The 16,731-nt window shown below is 47.3% G+C and overlaps 1 protein-coding gene across 1 annotated transcript in view; it reads right to left on the minus strand.

Annotated features, from left to right (window-relative positions):
- The window catches only part of LOC119406058 (myb-related protein B), a 167,586-nt gene that overhangs the window by 105,140 nt on the left and 45,715 nt on the right, over positions 1 to 16,731 (minus strand). Inside the window, exons 6-8 of the mRNA XM_037672903.2 lie at positions 11,857 to 11,920; positions 2,343 to 2,580; positions 1,663 to 1,802 (exon numbers count right to left, since the gene is read on the minus strand). Of these exons, the coding sequence (XP_037528831.1) occupies positions 1,663 to 1,802; positions 2,343 to 2,580; positions 11,857 to 11,920 (442 nt within the window). The remainder of the gene's footprint in view (positions 1 to 1,662; positions 1,803 to 2,342; positions 2,581 to 11,856; positions 11,921 to 16,731) is intronic.

The following is a 16,731-nucleotide window of genomic DNA, read 5'->3' on the forward strand; positions in this document are numbered from 1 at the left end:
AAATAGAATCGTCTGAGGAATTTATTTCAGCAATAAAAATTACACATTTTGGTCTCCATTTTGCGAAAAAATTCGACCTCAAAGGGTGAAGACTCATCGGAGAGGATGACATAAACATATATTATGATTGGGTTAGAAGAAAAAAAGAAAAAGACCCCGGCCCGTGCCACTAGAGGACGACGTAACAGCCGCATTGTTCTATTTCATGCTGCAAACAAGATAGAAGATATGGCAGCAGTCTGTGGCACAAGACGTACACGCACTTCACCGCAGGAGAAAACTTTCTTCTATTTCACTGTCGGGAAACATCTTCCCACACAGCTCCCTTTATGCGACTGCGAACTGTACGAAAAGTGGGAAGACGCCACTTTCAAGGTCCACAGTACTTCAGCATCCGTCACAAGTTCATTCACTGTGCAAGTGTGGCGCAAGGCCGATGACGCTGATGGCATGACACTTTCCTGTCGCTCACTAATAGCGTCCGTCGCATAGTTTCCAATCGAGTTTCTTTACGGTGAACTTCTCACAATTCCCCAGTGCTTTGCATTTTTACGATTTTTGAGTGCCGACTCGACCATAGCTGAAACATCGAGGCTTATTTCTTTCCGCACGGCTTGCACTTGGCGCAATGAGAGTCCGCAGGGTCTGGAGCCACCCATTGCTTATAAATGTCACGGTCAAGCCAGGACCGCAGAGAGTTGCACTTTCCCGGCATAGCAAAAAAACTCGAGGTTTCTTCACAACCAGCGAAACGTGCTGACCACAGCGTAGTCAGGCAAGGGTTGCGATGAAGTAATAGACAGCATGAAGGTTGCTTCACACTCGAACTGCGATGAAGTGAGACAGCACGAAGGTCACTTCACACTCGGTTTGCGATTGAAGCGATAGGCAGCAGGAAGGTCGCTTCACACTCGGTTTGCGATTAAGTGACAGACAGCACGAAGGTCGTTTCACACTCGGTTGCGACGAAGTGATAGACAGCACAAAAGTCGCTTCACACTCGGTTTGCAATGAAGTGATAGACAACACGAAGGTCACTTTACTCGCTGCAGCAGTCCGTGTTTCCCATGCCGGCATTCTGTTGAATTATGCCAGGTTGGACGCTACAAGTGTAAGCTGTCAGCCTTTCTTTGTATCACATTCCAATTTGTAGCTATGGCATTCATTGCTTCACCCTTGCAGCGAAACTGACTTTTTTTAAACTGTAACACATTATTACTTTAAGAAATATCGTGCAAAATGAATATTTCTTGCGCTACTGAGTTACCACATGAGATTTTTGCAACTGAGGATATTGCTACAAAACTGAAAAATTATCTCTTTGGCGTTTATTGTTCAAATGTATTGCACTCTTATTGTTGTTCTTCACAGACATGCTGTCTCTTTTAGCATACTTATTAGCGTTAATGTAACAAACTCATGTTTTCTTATTAGTGTTGCCATTATGATTTACTTTGCTTCTTTTGCCCCTGCTGCTTGACCAAACTGTTGGTCCGCAGTATATTTAAATAAATAAACAAATAAAATACCCATCACCATTACCATAATTTCAGAAGCACACTTCTCTTTCTCATGTAGCAGTGTGCCACCAAAGTGACACTCAGTGCACTAGGCTCAAAGTGACACTAAACTTGCCGGTGGACCACAGCTGCCTGCACGCACCTGATGTGGCAAACTTGACCGGGGTGACGTGAGGTGTGACACAGGTGCCCTCAACCAGGTCCAACGCAGTGAGCTGCCCAAACGAGCCACTGGGGCTGCGCGCTGCCGTCGCAGTCTCCAGCTCCTCAACGTTGATGTCCCTGCGCAACAACTCAATGCATGGAATGCAAGTGGGACCTTCTACACTGCACATTCGACAGACACACTCTCGGGCAAGTTTCATCAATAATTTTTTAAAAAGCTTTAAAGTGGAGTGTCCCCCATTAAGTCATTTCACCGCAGCACATTGGCGTCATGCGGCAAAGCATACCAAAATTGGAAGGGACTAGTAGCTGTCAAGGAACACAGCACATTTTGTGCCTTTATTACACACGCAAGTATGCGCCATACATTTACAAGCACCAGTATGATGCTCTCATCTGCAACACTACTGGCATTCATTCAGAGCAGTCTATGACGTTGCCGCAGCCTTAAGAAACAACGAACAAAAACACACACCAATTTCTTCTGTCACACACTAGGCGTACTAGCAGTTACTAACTTCACATGCTGGCTTTCCGTGTATTGTGCCGGTAACGAATATCGGCTGATACGAATGTTTTCTTGACCCCCGCGAGATTCATATCAAGAAGATTCTACTGTGCCACCGAATAAGAGGGGGTCAATGCAGCGCTACCCACTTGAGTGGTGAAAGGAGGTCATTGATGTCGATGTACTCCGAGCCACTGCCATCCTCACACTTGGTTTGGCGTGGCGTGCCACCTTCAACCTTGGCCGGCTTCACGTCTCCGCCCGACGGTGGACAGCACGGCAGCAAACTCCTCGGGCTGCACAGAGTCTCAGTGGCGGACACGATGATTGGGGTGGACACAGATGTCGTGTGGTAGGGCACACATTCGACAGGAACCACATACTCCTCTGCAAATCGACAGCACACGAGTGAGCGTACTTTCATTATTTCCTGCTCACACAAGAACACCCTAGAGAGGACCCCCCGCATGGAGGGCGCACAACAATGCCCAGCAACCTCTGGTGTGCCACAAGGATCTGTGCCTAGGCCGCTTTTGTTCCTTTAACCATTGGCCCTCAAGCGGATGAGCTAACATCTGAATGTTTGCCAACAACTGCGTCATTTATTGAACTATAATAACGCCCTCAACCAACAACTATACAGACTGATCGTAATCACATCTTACACCAATGCAACCAATGGCGAATAGCAAAATTTTGGGCGTGAAGCGAATCGAATATTACAGGTGGAGTGCGAATTGAATCGAATATTTCTCTAATAAAGTCGAACACCGCTACACGAAGTATTTCTTGTTCCTCCCAATTAACGAGCATTTGACACCATTGAAGTATACACAGTTTTGCCGGACTGCGCCGAGAGTCTGAGTTAACTGAATTTCCAAGTTAACGAGATCTGATAAACGAGGTTTTATTGTATATGTTGTTCCAGAGAGGCTCCTTACTGCAGGCAGTGGAGCACAAGAGTATTTATTCAGGCATGGGATATTTACATAGACTTGTGACACTGCACAAGCCTTACAACCCACCACTGATCGCATATTTACAACCAGGCTGGTACGCCGTGGGGAGTTTGACACGGCCGCATACAAAAAGAAAAGCTTTACATTCCTGTGTTTACAGTTTATAAAAGCTAATTTCACTCTGCTGCAGCCTACCTCACAGAGATTCGGCAACACTTGAAATCGGGAGTTGCGAAGCTTTCGCAAGGTAACGTTTGAGTGCCGCGTGAATACTCGCTGATCTCTAGGACCTAACCTAGCCTTAACTATGAGTTTGTCACCGCGCTTTGCCAATTCTCCACGAGTAACTTTGACAAGTTCGTGTTACATGGACACTGCATGAGCAAAAGTCTGTCGCACTTTACATTGTGCAGCGTCACAAGCACACTGAGTATCTCCAATCTTTGCGCTGGTGGCACCTTCACAAATCACAACGTGCGTTACTTTGACTGCTCAGATGGACTACGTCTGCGCCGCGTGAGCAACTATTTTCTTAATGAAGACTGCACAGGGCGACTTTACTAACTGAAACGAAACTGTGTTCGCTAATCTAGAGAAAATAAACACACGTGTTCACAAGCAGAGCTCTGCTGCACTTTATTCAGAATGTGAAAAACGTAACAAAGGCAAAACAGCCAAGACGTGTCAAGCTGAGGAAACACTAACGCCCATTGCATCCGTACTTCACTATAATTGCTTATTTCAGTGCATATGTTTCAGAACATCACACTGTCGAGCCATTAATTTACAGTAAACAAAGCAAAGAGAAAGATAGAAAAACTTTTATTAGAAAATACCTCAGAAAAACAGAAGCTATGAGTGATATTTTCCTAGGGTAGAAAACCTCTCTGCAAGGCCAGTACATGAAGGGAGAAAGCTATTGCAAAAAACAATTCAAACACTGAAGTACAATACAGTCGATCCAGGATATTGGCCTCAAGGCCCACCACTGGAAACGCCGGCGCCACCGTCGCGTGACGTGCTTGGCAGGATCACGTGGCCTCAGCGGCCGCGTCGGCTGCTTGTGGAGCACTGCCGCGTGCTTTGAAAACGAGTTTCAAGTCCCACATGCGCTGCGGTCTGTTCAAATTCGGAAGTTTCTCTCATTTTCTACTCGATTGAAACCATTGTAATAGAGTGGCTGCCTCCGAAGGCGACGAACATGGGGCTCTACCGCTCGGTGCCGCAGTGCCGCGCTTACGCAAAGGAGCCCAGTGTCAGCCTGCACTGGTAACCGCGGCACAAGAAACAGCGTGAAGCATGGGTTGTAAAGCTATACGAGTCTTGTGTGCAACAATCACTTCCGCGACGAAGGACTTTCGTTACTGCGTCGGGCCTGCGATGTTCGGTGAGTAGCAGACAGCGCGCACTGAGACGATGGCTCGCGCGCGCTTCCTGCCGGCAAATGACGCTTATCTGCTACAGGATGGTAAAAGCGCTACTTTCTACCACGTGTGATGCCATCTCAGAACCCTCCAATGCGACCTCTTGATTGTCGGCCCCGTGCTCAGCGTCCACAAATCGGCTGCAGATGCGCAAGTCATTGTTTATACTCTGTTCCAGAAGTTCTGTGCAGCACTGTGGAAGCTACAGGCCTTCTCAACCAATCAGGAGGGCGAGCACATCTAAGTGTATCCTTCCGCGCCCTGTCGTCTGCTAGCGGCGAGCGCTGCAGCGAAAGCGGCAAGGGCGTCTCGGGGACACCGTGCAACTGCGCAGTGAGATGAGCTGTAATTGTGAAAGCGGTTAAATATTCTCCTCGGCACCGTAAAAGCGCGCGTCTTCGAGATACTTGCCCGATATCGCACAGGTGAACCAGGCGCCGCCATTTTGACTAAGGAGTGACCAAATCTGCCAACCGCGGACTAATCACAACCCAAGACTGGGTCCTCCGCGGCGCTGTGGACGCTCGGGCTGTGCGGACTACTCATAAAAGTTTAGACAGTGTCCGTACCATTCCTTCGTACTTTATAAGTAAAACATAACACATACGAGCCACAACAGCGTTATTTCTTTCGTCATTTGCATGTTATAACACGTACAAGCAAGAACTCTTTCTTCAGTATCATGGAGCCACAAAAAGTGTTTTATACAGAAAATGCGACAAAAATCGTCATACAAATCACAGCTACAACACGCAGAGAAGCCTCAAGTAAAAATCCTCCGACGAGACCGCTTGCAAAAGTCATGAGGACAAACAACGGGCTACGTATATAGGGCACTACATCTCGCTTCGCAACACCTGCGCTCGAGGGTCGTGTAGCCTTGGCTCTGCTGCACGGAACTTCTGGAACAGAGTATAGATACGTTGAATTAAAGAACGCACAGGTTCCCTTACGCATTCGTTAAAGATGACTAGAAGGCGAAAGCCATCTTCTTCTTGTCAGTCGATGTACTGATTCTCCCGCGCCCCCTCCAAAAGCGTTCTGCACCTAACGCGGTTTTGCACGGCCTCCGTGACCGATCACGGAGGCAATGCCAAGCGACCATGACGTGTGAATACGTCATGTGACGTCACATTATGTGACATCATAATGACGCTATATATTTGGCGATCAGTGGCGTCATGATGACGTCATATGGTGACATCGTCACGTGACGATTATTTTTTGCATCACTCATGTTGACGCCGCCGACGCGGGACGCCAACGGGCAACCTTCCCAGTTGATGAGGCATGCATTGCTCCATAAGCTACATAAATTTTGCATTGCCTCCGTGATCGGCCCACCGGCCAACCCCATGTATTTTCTTGGAGTGTCATTTATTTAGGTGGGAAATATGCCACCCTGTTGGTGTTAGACATGACACTGCTGCCAAAATTGCTGGGGTACACGCCAAATAATTACTATCCTGTTTTGCGGCTACTGCTTGCTGCAATACCTTCTATTTTATTCACCGCTATTAACGCGATAGCGTTAAAGAGCTCGTATCGCAGAAATTCCGCCGTCGGCGTCGGGGCCGTTGGTTGTGAGCGAAAAATCATCATCTTGTCCGTGACCGAAAAATCGAAAAAGCTGCAAATAAAATAATAAAAATGTTAGGTCCGAGTGAGAATCGAACCCAGGCCGTCTGCGTGGCAAGCAGGTGTTCTGCCACACAGCCACGCCTCTGCTTGGAGCTGCACTGAAAGTAACTTTCATGCTTCCCGAAAATACGCGTCCATTGTATACAGGTGTCACAGTACGAGATGTAATATCGCAGTAATATTGCGTGATAGAAGCGTATATTGCCATCGGGTGTCACACCATGTCAATATCATAACGACTTGGTGGTTTAAAGACAGCCACCCATAACAAAAGGCACACACATTACTGCGCGTATTCCCTTAAGGACCACGTAGTGGGTGCATCGCAACTTCGAAAAGGTTCTCGCGCATAATTGCCCCTGGTTTAAAGCATGCTACCCATTACATAAGGCACACACCTTAGTGCGCGCATTCTGTTAAACACTCGTAGTGTTCGAAGTGCGCACTAGAGGCAGGATATCGCTATGGCGTTCAACTCTTAAAGGCGAAGCTTAAGCGTCCCCTAATTTTTCAAGTTCATGTGGGTCCTAGTTCACAACCGACGTTTGCAGAACAAGTCCGGCAAACATTCCTGTATTTTCTTTCTTTTCCTAGGCGTCGCATGCTACAACATGCTCGATCTTGTAGACCAGCAATCTCGAAGTGGTGAAGCTTTGGTCTATGAATTTATTGATGACAGAGAGCGACAAGTTCACTGGAATGCAAACGGAACGATAATTAAGGAGCATTAAAAAAAGGCGTCGCATTTGCTCACGTTTTGTGTGAGCACCAAACGAAACGAATGCGCTGAATAAAGAAACAGAACTCAGAGTCATTTGCCCGCTGAGAAGACCAATCAATACGCAGTGCGAGACAACTTGTCAAATGACATTGAAACGTACCCGAATTTAGACCGAAAAAGAAAAAAAAAAAAAAACATTGAATCGTCGGGACGGCAGATCACAAAGTTGCCATGCGCACCGAAGCCGCAGTTGTAAGGAAATTGTTTTTGAACTGCTCTGATAGCGTCCGCGCAACAGTAGTGGTTTGTTTACTCACAAATTATCATATTTTGCGGCCTAAAGTTTACAGCGCGGTGCCCAAACGCGCTCGTAGCAAAAGCGAAACCATCAGTACGAACATACATGCAGACGCTCATACATGCAGAGGCATCGCCAGTCGTCGCGAACCCGTGCGATCGCTGGCTTGAGGCTTCTTTCTGTTATGCTCCGTTTGGTCATACAGGCAGTCTACTCTAACGAGATAGTTCACATAGTTTGCACTCAGCGAGTGACTACCTTTCACGCAAGAAGCCGGTTCAGGGGTCTCCAACGTGGTGACAGCGTGAAGCGCAGGTGCTCGGTTTTTTGCAAGGAGACAGCGACTGTAGACTATGTTGTGCTTTCAGTTCGTCGATAATTATTATTCTGACAGTAAAGAACACAGTTCATTTCGAAAGTACTTACATAAATGCCCTGGAGGGCGTCCGCGAGGTGTTTTTGTAGAGCGCCGACAGCAAAACCTATGGGGAGCGCGCCGGCGGTATCCTGCCTAGCACGCAATCGAGGCGCGTCCGATAGAGGGCGACTCCGTAACACCTCGAGGACAATATCAAACTCGAAAGGCACCGCGAAATAGTTCGATGTATCGATAATTCGAAATACGAAATATGCGTATTTAAGGCTTTAAAGCACTGCAGGCCTCGACACAATTTTCTGAAATCGTAAAAAGCGCGAAAATGACGATTCGCTCGCATATGCTAAAGAACAAGGCGAGTACTTCTTTTGCAAGTTAGCGCACTTTATTTCGCATGAAAAAAGTCCGTCAACTTGTCTTGCTTATTGCGCGTCGTGAATTCATCAAGTCATCGTCAATATCATTGAAGCTTTCCAAATAAGTAAATTCAGCACCTTCCGCCACAACAGCGGTGATCGACGCTGAACGCTGATGCGAGCTCTGTAGCGCGGTAAAGGGTTTAGCGATGGCAGCGGGAGCTGGCATCTTCAAACCGCACGGGTCCATTTCCGCAGCACCGACAACGTCAGCTCTGATCTCGGTATCGATGCAGTCAGAAACAGCTACGTCATTATCTGCACCGATGAAGTCACTCGCTGTGCTCCCGTCCGATACGGCGCCCGGAAACGCCAATAAGTCGCAAAATTCACTGACGCACTGTACGCCGTAGTCGACGGTCATGACGCGCCCAAAGTCGTCACCTGGCACCAAGGCCCGTAAGGAAACAGTGCACGACGGTGCTTTACTTGATGTCGTTCCAAGCACCGGTCATCATTTTTATCGCTACGAGCGGGACAATGTTTAGTTCGACTCCCGAATGACGATTTTTATCGCTACGAGCGGGACAATGTTTAGTTCGACTCCCGAATGACGATTTTTATCGCTACGAGCGGGACAATGTTTAGTTCGACTCCCGAATGAGGATTTATCAAGAACAAAGCAAGAAGTACACATGCCGCAAGAGACAACGCTGCACGAAGAAACATTTCTCCACCGTCGACATGTTGGCGATACCGATGGCACTTGTGGCTTTGCAGAAGGCAGCCACTACTTTGGGGAGAAATGCGAAAAAAAAAGCGTGCCTCTGAGATCTGCGTTTTAAAACCGAAAACACTAAAAATACGTCACGAGATTGCGGATCTCGAAGGCCATGCTTTGCGGGCCCGCATGTGTGGGAATCGAGCGCGCCCTCCCCTTTGGCACCTTGTTCCCCAGCTAGCGCATGTGTTGGCCCCGCGTGGCTCGAGCGCCGGGAACCGCCGTTAATCGGCAGTATGGCGACCACGGCGGCAGCGCCAGGCCTCTTTGTCTGGTGCGAGCCATGTGTCGGCTTCCCGGCGCGCGGGCATGCGTCCGCACGTCTCGACATGCTCACGCCACCCCGCTAGCCTACGTCACTGCGCTGCGCCTGTCCTAATTGGCCACCAGTGACAATCCCCTTCCCCTTGAGCTCGCTTCTGTCTGGCGCTGGCTTGCCAGCGTCAGATGCTCTCAGGCCAGCACGAGAGGTTGACGCGCTGCTCTGGCAGGCGGCTTCTCGTTCGTGTGCTCGACTGCTGCCCTTTGTGTGATAGTCGTAGCGCCGCTGGCAAGCGTACCCGATCGGTCTTGCGGAGTTCCCCTTACGGCCTGCAAGCCCGTGACTGTTGTACTGTGCTGCATCTTGGGTTAATAAACCCGTGCTGTTTGTTGACATCCTGACTCGAGTGCCTTTTCTGCGCCGTGCTGAAGAGTCGACGAACCCGGCCGTAGTGTCTTTGTTCGCTGCGGCAGTGGAGAACGTCGCATCCCTTCCTGACCACCTCGTAGGGTAAGCTTTGTGCTAAACCTATCTCCACACATGTCATCGTGCGCGAACAGACAAGGAAGGGAATGCAAACATTGCAAAAAGGCTGCCGAGTCACTACAAATTCTCATTTTGGTGCCCTTGGCAATCAGCCTCTTTGAAAAACGTTAGCCCATGCGTTAAAACCTGCGGACCACGCATCAAATATACCGGTGAACTGACAAGCGCTGCGCAACGAACTAGAGCAACGCAATTTCGTCACCTGCGCGCGACGAGGGATTGGAACTTATAAGAACGCGGCCGAAATATGATCAATAGTTGTTAGGAAAAATGCACTTTCTGGGCTTCGGTGCGGGGCAGCGTTCGATATAGCGGATGTCTCGCTGTGCGGGAGTTCGATATACGTGCACACCAGCCCTATACTTTTGCATGGGAAATTCAAGGGGATTTCTCAACTGTTCAATATAGCCAATAATTCGATATATCCGAGTTCGATATATCCGGGATTGACTTATAAAAAGTTTTAAAAATGAGCTTAGTTGACAACCAGTGAATCAAAATTAAAAAAAAAAAAAACTTTTTTTTTTAACAACGGCAAACAAGGAATCTTCGCAAAGCACTTAATAAGCTGGAAAGAACCTAAAAAACTAGCTAGCTGCGAAAGAAACAGCACTGGCCCGCAACTTTGCCTTCTCGCGTTGCAAAGACATTTTCTCCATTCACTATGAAGTCGCCGTTCGAATAAAGTCGGTGGTGTCAAAATGTTTCTCGCACACTTAACGTGTTCAGAATCAAAGGTAAATCTGCCAGCGTCTTGTCGCGGTATTGCACGTTCCCATTCATCATCCCTTTCACCGCCGTTCCTCTGCAAATTAAACGACACCTTTTCACTCGTACCTCTGTAGCCGAAGCGACAACCCGGTACATAGCAAGTCTTGGCATCGTCACTCACGTACACCATCCGTGTCCTCACACACATTTCTCACAGCCGTCAGTCACACAGATTTAGAAAAACGAGGAAAACTGAACACCGATGCCACCAAACTCCTCGGGCCCCCAGCTTTCCCTACACAGTGAAGCTTTCCTCAATGCCCCCTGCACCTTACGCCCCACGCGCTCCTAGCGCCGCTGCTGCCGCGCGGCAGCTGGGGCGACATAGCAAGCTCTCCCCATAGCGTTACGAAGGAGTTTCGTGACCAGAAAAGAATTGAAGGACTATGGCTTAAGGGAGACTGTGTGACACAAGCCACATCTCCCTTGGCGTAATGACGAGGGAGTTAAACAGAGTTCGTTATGTCAGATAGTTCGCCTTCAGGGCCTTTCATGCGATAAGCTTGTTTGGGGATACCCCATTGCGGTGACCATGCACAATGCGTGCTTGCTGTACATACTATTCTGTAAACAGGTACCACCTGTAAACAATTCTATGCTTTCTGTATTTCCAATGATTATTTTTACTGCAAAAACTTCCCTTGTTTCTAAAGTATTCACAGATGTGCACAGGAGGGCTTCTGCGTGGTGTTTTCGCAGAGCATCGACAGCCAAACATATGGCGTTATCCTACCTAGCATGCAAGAGAGGTGCGCCCGATAGAGGGCAACTATTGTATTTACACGATTGTAAGTCGACTCGAATGTAGGTCGACCGCCCTAAAATCACACATCAAGAGAAAAAAATAAAAGTGCGAGAGCATTTCATAAACGAAATTTATTTACGATGTCACTGAAGAAAATCTCGAATTCTGCTGTGCAAAGCTGGCTTTACCGCAGTGCTTCAAAGCTATGCAGAAAAGCTAGCTTCGCGGCAATACGCGGGGTTTTTAGAAAATTTTTGAATCTAGTTTCTGTTTCGATTGTACGTCGACCCCCCAACTTCGAACTTCAAATTTTGATAAAATGGCTCGACCTACAATCGTGTAAATACGGTAACTCTTCGCACCCAATACTAAACCTAGTCTCCATGGCCAAGTACTCTGCCAGCGATCATGATGACCCTTCTCCCAGCGAAGTACCGTATTTACTAGCATAATGACCGCACTACCTTTTTTCACTGCCCTCACATCCCAGCACTGATGTGATGTTCCAAGCAATGTCCAAGTGAGATAAGCTGCTACACTCCAACCTCATCATAACAAAGTCACATCTGCCACGAAAATAACTTTGTTATATCCAAAAATTCGTTATAAACGTTTATTTATAACACTATCTATGACAAGACTATTCTTCACTTACTTCGTTATAACCGATAATTCGTTATATCCGTGTTCGTTATATAAAGGTTTGAGTGTATTGTGCGACGTAGGGCGTGTAAGTACGTGAGGCAATGTGTTGTACCAGCGTGCAATGCAGACTCAACTTACGCTTGCACTCAGCAGGCTCCTGCTTCACGGCAATGCTCTGAGGCTTGGATCGCCGCTCCAGCACCTGCATCAACAGACAAGAGTACCAGATTACTGTTAGGCCCCAATGGAAAACTGGGGCACCAATGTACAAGTGCGGCACTTTGATGAACAAGCCACTCTTGTTTTCCGGCTATGCGTAATCCCTGTAACTGCTTTTTACATCCACTGTTTTGTTCACACTATGCATCTGTTGCACATCAGTCTTTCTAAGCATTATTGCCACTGCTTAGGCTTAGGATGCTTTTGCAACGTAAGAATTTCTGCGATGACTCGACAAGAAAAACTATATGTCCTGTAGTCACGCAAGACAACCGTTGCCATCGAGAAATAAACGAATAAAACAATCAGTTCGCAACAGCCAATTCGTAAGAACCGCAACAAATCGGCTCACAACAACAATACACTAGCACGCTACAGGTTAATGGGCCTAGGCTGGGACCACAGAAAAATTCCTATCCCCTCAAGATATATTAAACTTTATTAAGAGTCCCACCAACCAACCCCAAAATTCGTTATTAAAAAAATGTTTCACTAAGCCGTAGAGAAATGATACCCAGAGACTGGTTGTAGCAAAACAAGAAGAGAAAAAAAGAAATGCAGCTCTGCATAGCACAACACCCTACATTACAGCCATTCTTTCAACTTGGAGCATTTACTATACTGCGGTAGTCCCTATACTATCACCTTGCGAGATGAGGTGCCGTGGGACAATCCCTTGCGTGCTGTTGCCGTGATGAAACGGTGCCCATTGCAGATAATGGCACAAGATATCTAGAGCTTAGTGATGCTGCAGTGAGCATTGTTGCATTATTTCCATCAAGTGCAACATCACTTTGACTCGTATTTACCTGGAAAAATTTGAATGCGAGTTGAGGTCTTTGAACTCAACTTATAAATAATGCTGCCTGACTGGAGACGTTGTGCTGCATGTAATAATGCTGCAAACATGTGTAGCTTACCCACAACAGTGGTCTAGTGGTTATGGTGCTGGACTGCTGACCCGAAGGTTGTGGGATTGAATCCCGGACGCAGCGCCCTCATTTCAGATGGAGGCCGCCCATGTACTTAGATTTACATGCACTAGGTGGCCAAAATTTCTGGAACCCTCCACTATGGCATCCCTCATAATGATATCGTGATTTTGGGACATTAAACCCCATCAATTATTATAGTGTATAACATGTGTAGCAAGTTGCATAGTGAGTTCTTTGGCATTGCTACACTTGAGGAACATTTTTGATTAGGTGGTTAACAACATAAAAGTGCTTGTCACCTTATGTTTAAGAAAAGTCTGTGGCCCTGTCTACACGTAATCTGACTGACAGCTTTGCCCCTTCTTCCACCCTACATGGCTTTGCCAGTGGGGCCATTTAATCATAGTGCCGTGTTGTTGCCCCTTGGGCTTGGAACTTCAAGCTGAAATTTTGTGCTTGATTGTGCATCATGAGTAGATCACAACTCGTCTGGTCTTCTTAGCGCTGGGTAAAGCTGAAGGAAGCATGTTCATGCGTCCCTTCCAGGGTCAAATCCTAAGATAAACACCATGTGCAAAAGCAAGTTCTGTGCGCACAAACGGGCCCACTCCCAGAGAACATTGGTGCTCCATGCCCGATGTTTGGTGGTGATATTTACAGAGGTGCAACAGCCGAAATAGAATTTGGAGTAATTCATTGAGCAGCAAAATGTTGCTTTTAGAGTCCAAAAATCCAAATTTGGAGCAGGCCGTGGGAAAAAAAATAACTCCATTTTTTTTAGCTTGAAATCTCAAATTTGGAAAAGTATAACAAACAAGGCTTACTTTTAGAAAAGAAAAATATATGCACAAACTATTGAACGTCAGCTAACTCGTGCACAGCGCACTGCTATTTAAATGAAAATACCATTTGACAGGCGCTGCACATGCTACTGTGGATCTGCCAACCTGGTGAGACCTCAAAATTCAGGATATCCATTAAGCAGGAGCGAGCGGGGGTGGCGAAAAACGAAAGCTGGCATGTGTCTGTTTATTTTTTTTCTCATGGCCACAAACGTCATACACAGCTCTGAATGACTGCCAGTTTTTTTAGATGTCAGCCATCATACTAGTATTCATTACAGTCGCCGACCGTTTATTCGGACGCTGAAAATTCGGACATGCTCGTTTATTCGGGCACGTTCGTGGCACCCCCACTCGTCCCAGTGAAGTAATGTAAACTCACGACCGAAAATTCGGACGCGCCACAGTGCGCCGTTCGATTTTTCGGACTCCGGCTGGCTGATCGAGTGCGATGTTGAACGCCATGACAAGCTGTCAGCAATGTTTACAATATTTTTGCTAGGTTGCCAGCACTGAAATATTGCACAGGCCATAGCTGGAGATCGTGCCAATGTCAAAATTCACGCAGAAATTACCAATCTCGAAGACTATGTTTGTTGGCTACACGTAACGGTTGCCGTTTGGTCTTAGCCAGTCGAGTATCCATTGAGCGGCTATCACGGCCAAACAGGCCAAGCCAAGCCAAGATTGGAATCGGCTCGATGTGGCATTTGAGGTGAATGACAGGGTGTACAAGTACGATGCTGATCGTAACTCTGACAAAGAGAGGATGACAACACGAGCACTGAAACATCAACTAGCCCAACGTCGTTCCCTTTTGGCGTTTGAGGGTTTGCGTTATCAGATGTTTCTGTGGCTAAGCCTGATCTGCGTCCCGAGCTTGGTGTCTCGCTCCCTTGTTTGTTGCTTGGCGTGCGAGGCCTGATCTGCTGAAGTTGCTCTGACACCGCTTCCATGTGTGCCATCGGAACTAAAGAAACACGGCAACTACAAGGCCCTGACGATCGCAAAAAAAGCAGCGATTATTCACCAGGTGGAAGGCGGCCGACCTCAATCCGAAGTTGCTTGGGTGTTTTCGCCGAGTTGGGCGATGAGATCATCCGTCAGCTACTCGAACCACCGCATGTGTACAGTGACTGCCGTGACGACGCACCTCCCACACCACAGCCATCAAATGCGGATTTAGCATAGGCCGTTGCAGTGCTATTGCCGACCCACAGGGGTGACCAAACATTGGCTGAAACACAGGCCGACTTGGTTGCGCGTAAGCGTGCACGTGTACAGACGCGCATTGACAAGTGTTTTCCGGCCACTGGGCCAATAAAGGTGCATTTTTCTGGTGAATCTTTTTTTTCGGACTCCCGATTATTGGGACTTTTCGGCGGTTCCCTCCGAGTCCGAATAAACAGTTGGCGACTGTATTATACAGCGCATGCACGCATGAGTAAATCGACAAAATGTGCTGTGTCTCGTGACAGCTAGTATTAATAGCCCTTTCTAAATCTTAGTATGCTTTTCCACATGGCACTGTTGTACTGTGGCGAATGTGGCTTTTTTTAAAAAGCGTTCTGCATGCGACAGAACAAGACCAAGAAATGTTAGAACTGGTGTCCCTTTTTTTCCTTTTCTTTCGCGGTGGGGTTAGGGTATAGTGAACTAGTAGTTAGGGTTATAGTCATCGCGTCTAGATTGGATTGGATGATGATGCACAAACTGCAGGTGACCAACGCAATCTCCATTTCTCGGTAAAAATTCTATTTCTTGCTAAAATAAGTGCCACTGAGAAAATTTTGAGGCTGGTCGGGCACATTTTGGTGCGGCGTGGTGCAATTAAAACAAATTTCACGGTTTTGGCTCAGCTTGGCGCAATTGGCACAGCTGTTCCACCCCTGTATTTACGGCCACACTACTACATTAAACAAGATGCTGCACAAAAAAAGAATCATGGACGACTCGTCCAACAACACAAATTACAGTAGAACCCCGCTGATACGTTTTTGAAGGGACCGTAGGAAATAAACGTAAGAGACGGGAAACGTAAGAGCCGAAAAACAGGAAAAACGGCAAAATATTTAGTGGTACAGAATTTTATTTCAATTCTTACGAGCAGCACGAAAATTGGCGCGCTCAGCCGCGATCTAGTCGATGGATAGAAACGCGGAGCTTAGGACGGCCTCATCCACAGAAATGTAATCAACGTATGTGATTTTTTTAACACCAACAGCTGTAGGCATGAAAGAACTAAGCACACGCAATCACGACCGGCGCAGCGAGTCCGACCGCGAACCGCACGCACGACCATGCGAGCTCCAACCAGCTCGAACTCCTCCCGTTCTCCGACAAATAACGATGATGATGAGTCTACGCCAACGCGATGGCAGAAGTGAACGCCAATCTCGAAGGCCTTGATTTCGCGAGCAATTACGTCATACACGCCATTTTGTGCAATACAAATCTCAAAGGCTATGCTTTTGTCAATAGTAAATGCCAATCTCGAAGGCCTTGCTTTCGCGAGCAGTTACGTCATAGACGCCATCTTTGCAATTTGAATCTCGAAGGCCATGCTTTTATTTGCATCAATTGAAAGATTCTGTTGCTTGCGCCTCTCATGCGGCTAATATTACGGTCAAACGAGGCCAAGCTGCGTGAAAATGCACCATGGCCGCTCTCTTCGGTAGTCACTTGGTCGGCTCCGAGCGCACTTCGCGACGTATCATATGGGAACTGTCCGACAGTTACGACATAACAGCGGGGTTCCCAATACATTGTATCCTATGGGAGCTATGCCGGGACCGGCGGAAAAAGACGTAACAGCCGGGAAAATGCAGCAGTGAGGAACGTAACAGCGGGGTTCTACTGTATTGAACTGCAGTACTACCTATGAATACATGTTACTGCTAAAGCATGTTATTATTGTAAACATTTTTGGCTTTCTTGTGTCAGTTTCTTTTTTACGAAAAAATCAGTAAACAGGGGGTGGGTTCTTGAGCCAACGTTTCAACAAGTGGACTTGTCTT

This window comes from Rhipicephalus sanguineus, chromosome 9 (genome assembly GCF_013339695.2).
Source record: "Rhipicephalus sanguineus isolate Rsan-2018 chromosome 9, BIME_Rsan_1.4, whole genome shotgun sequence".
Classification (NCBI taxonomy): Eukaryota; Metazoa; Arthropoda; class Arachnida; order Ixodida; family Ixodidae; genus Rhipicephalus; species Rhipicephalus sanguineus.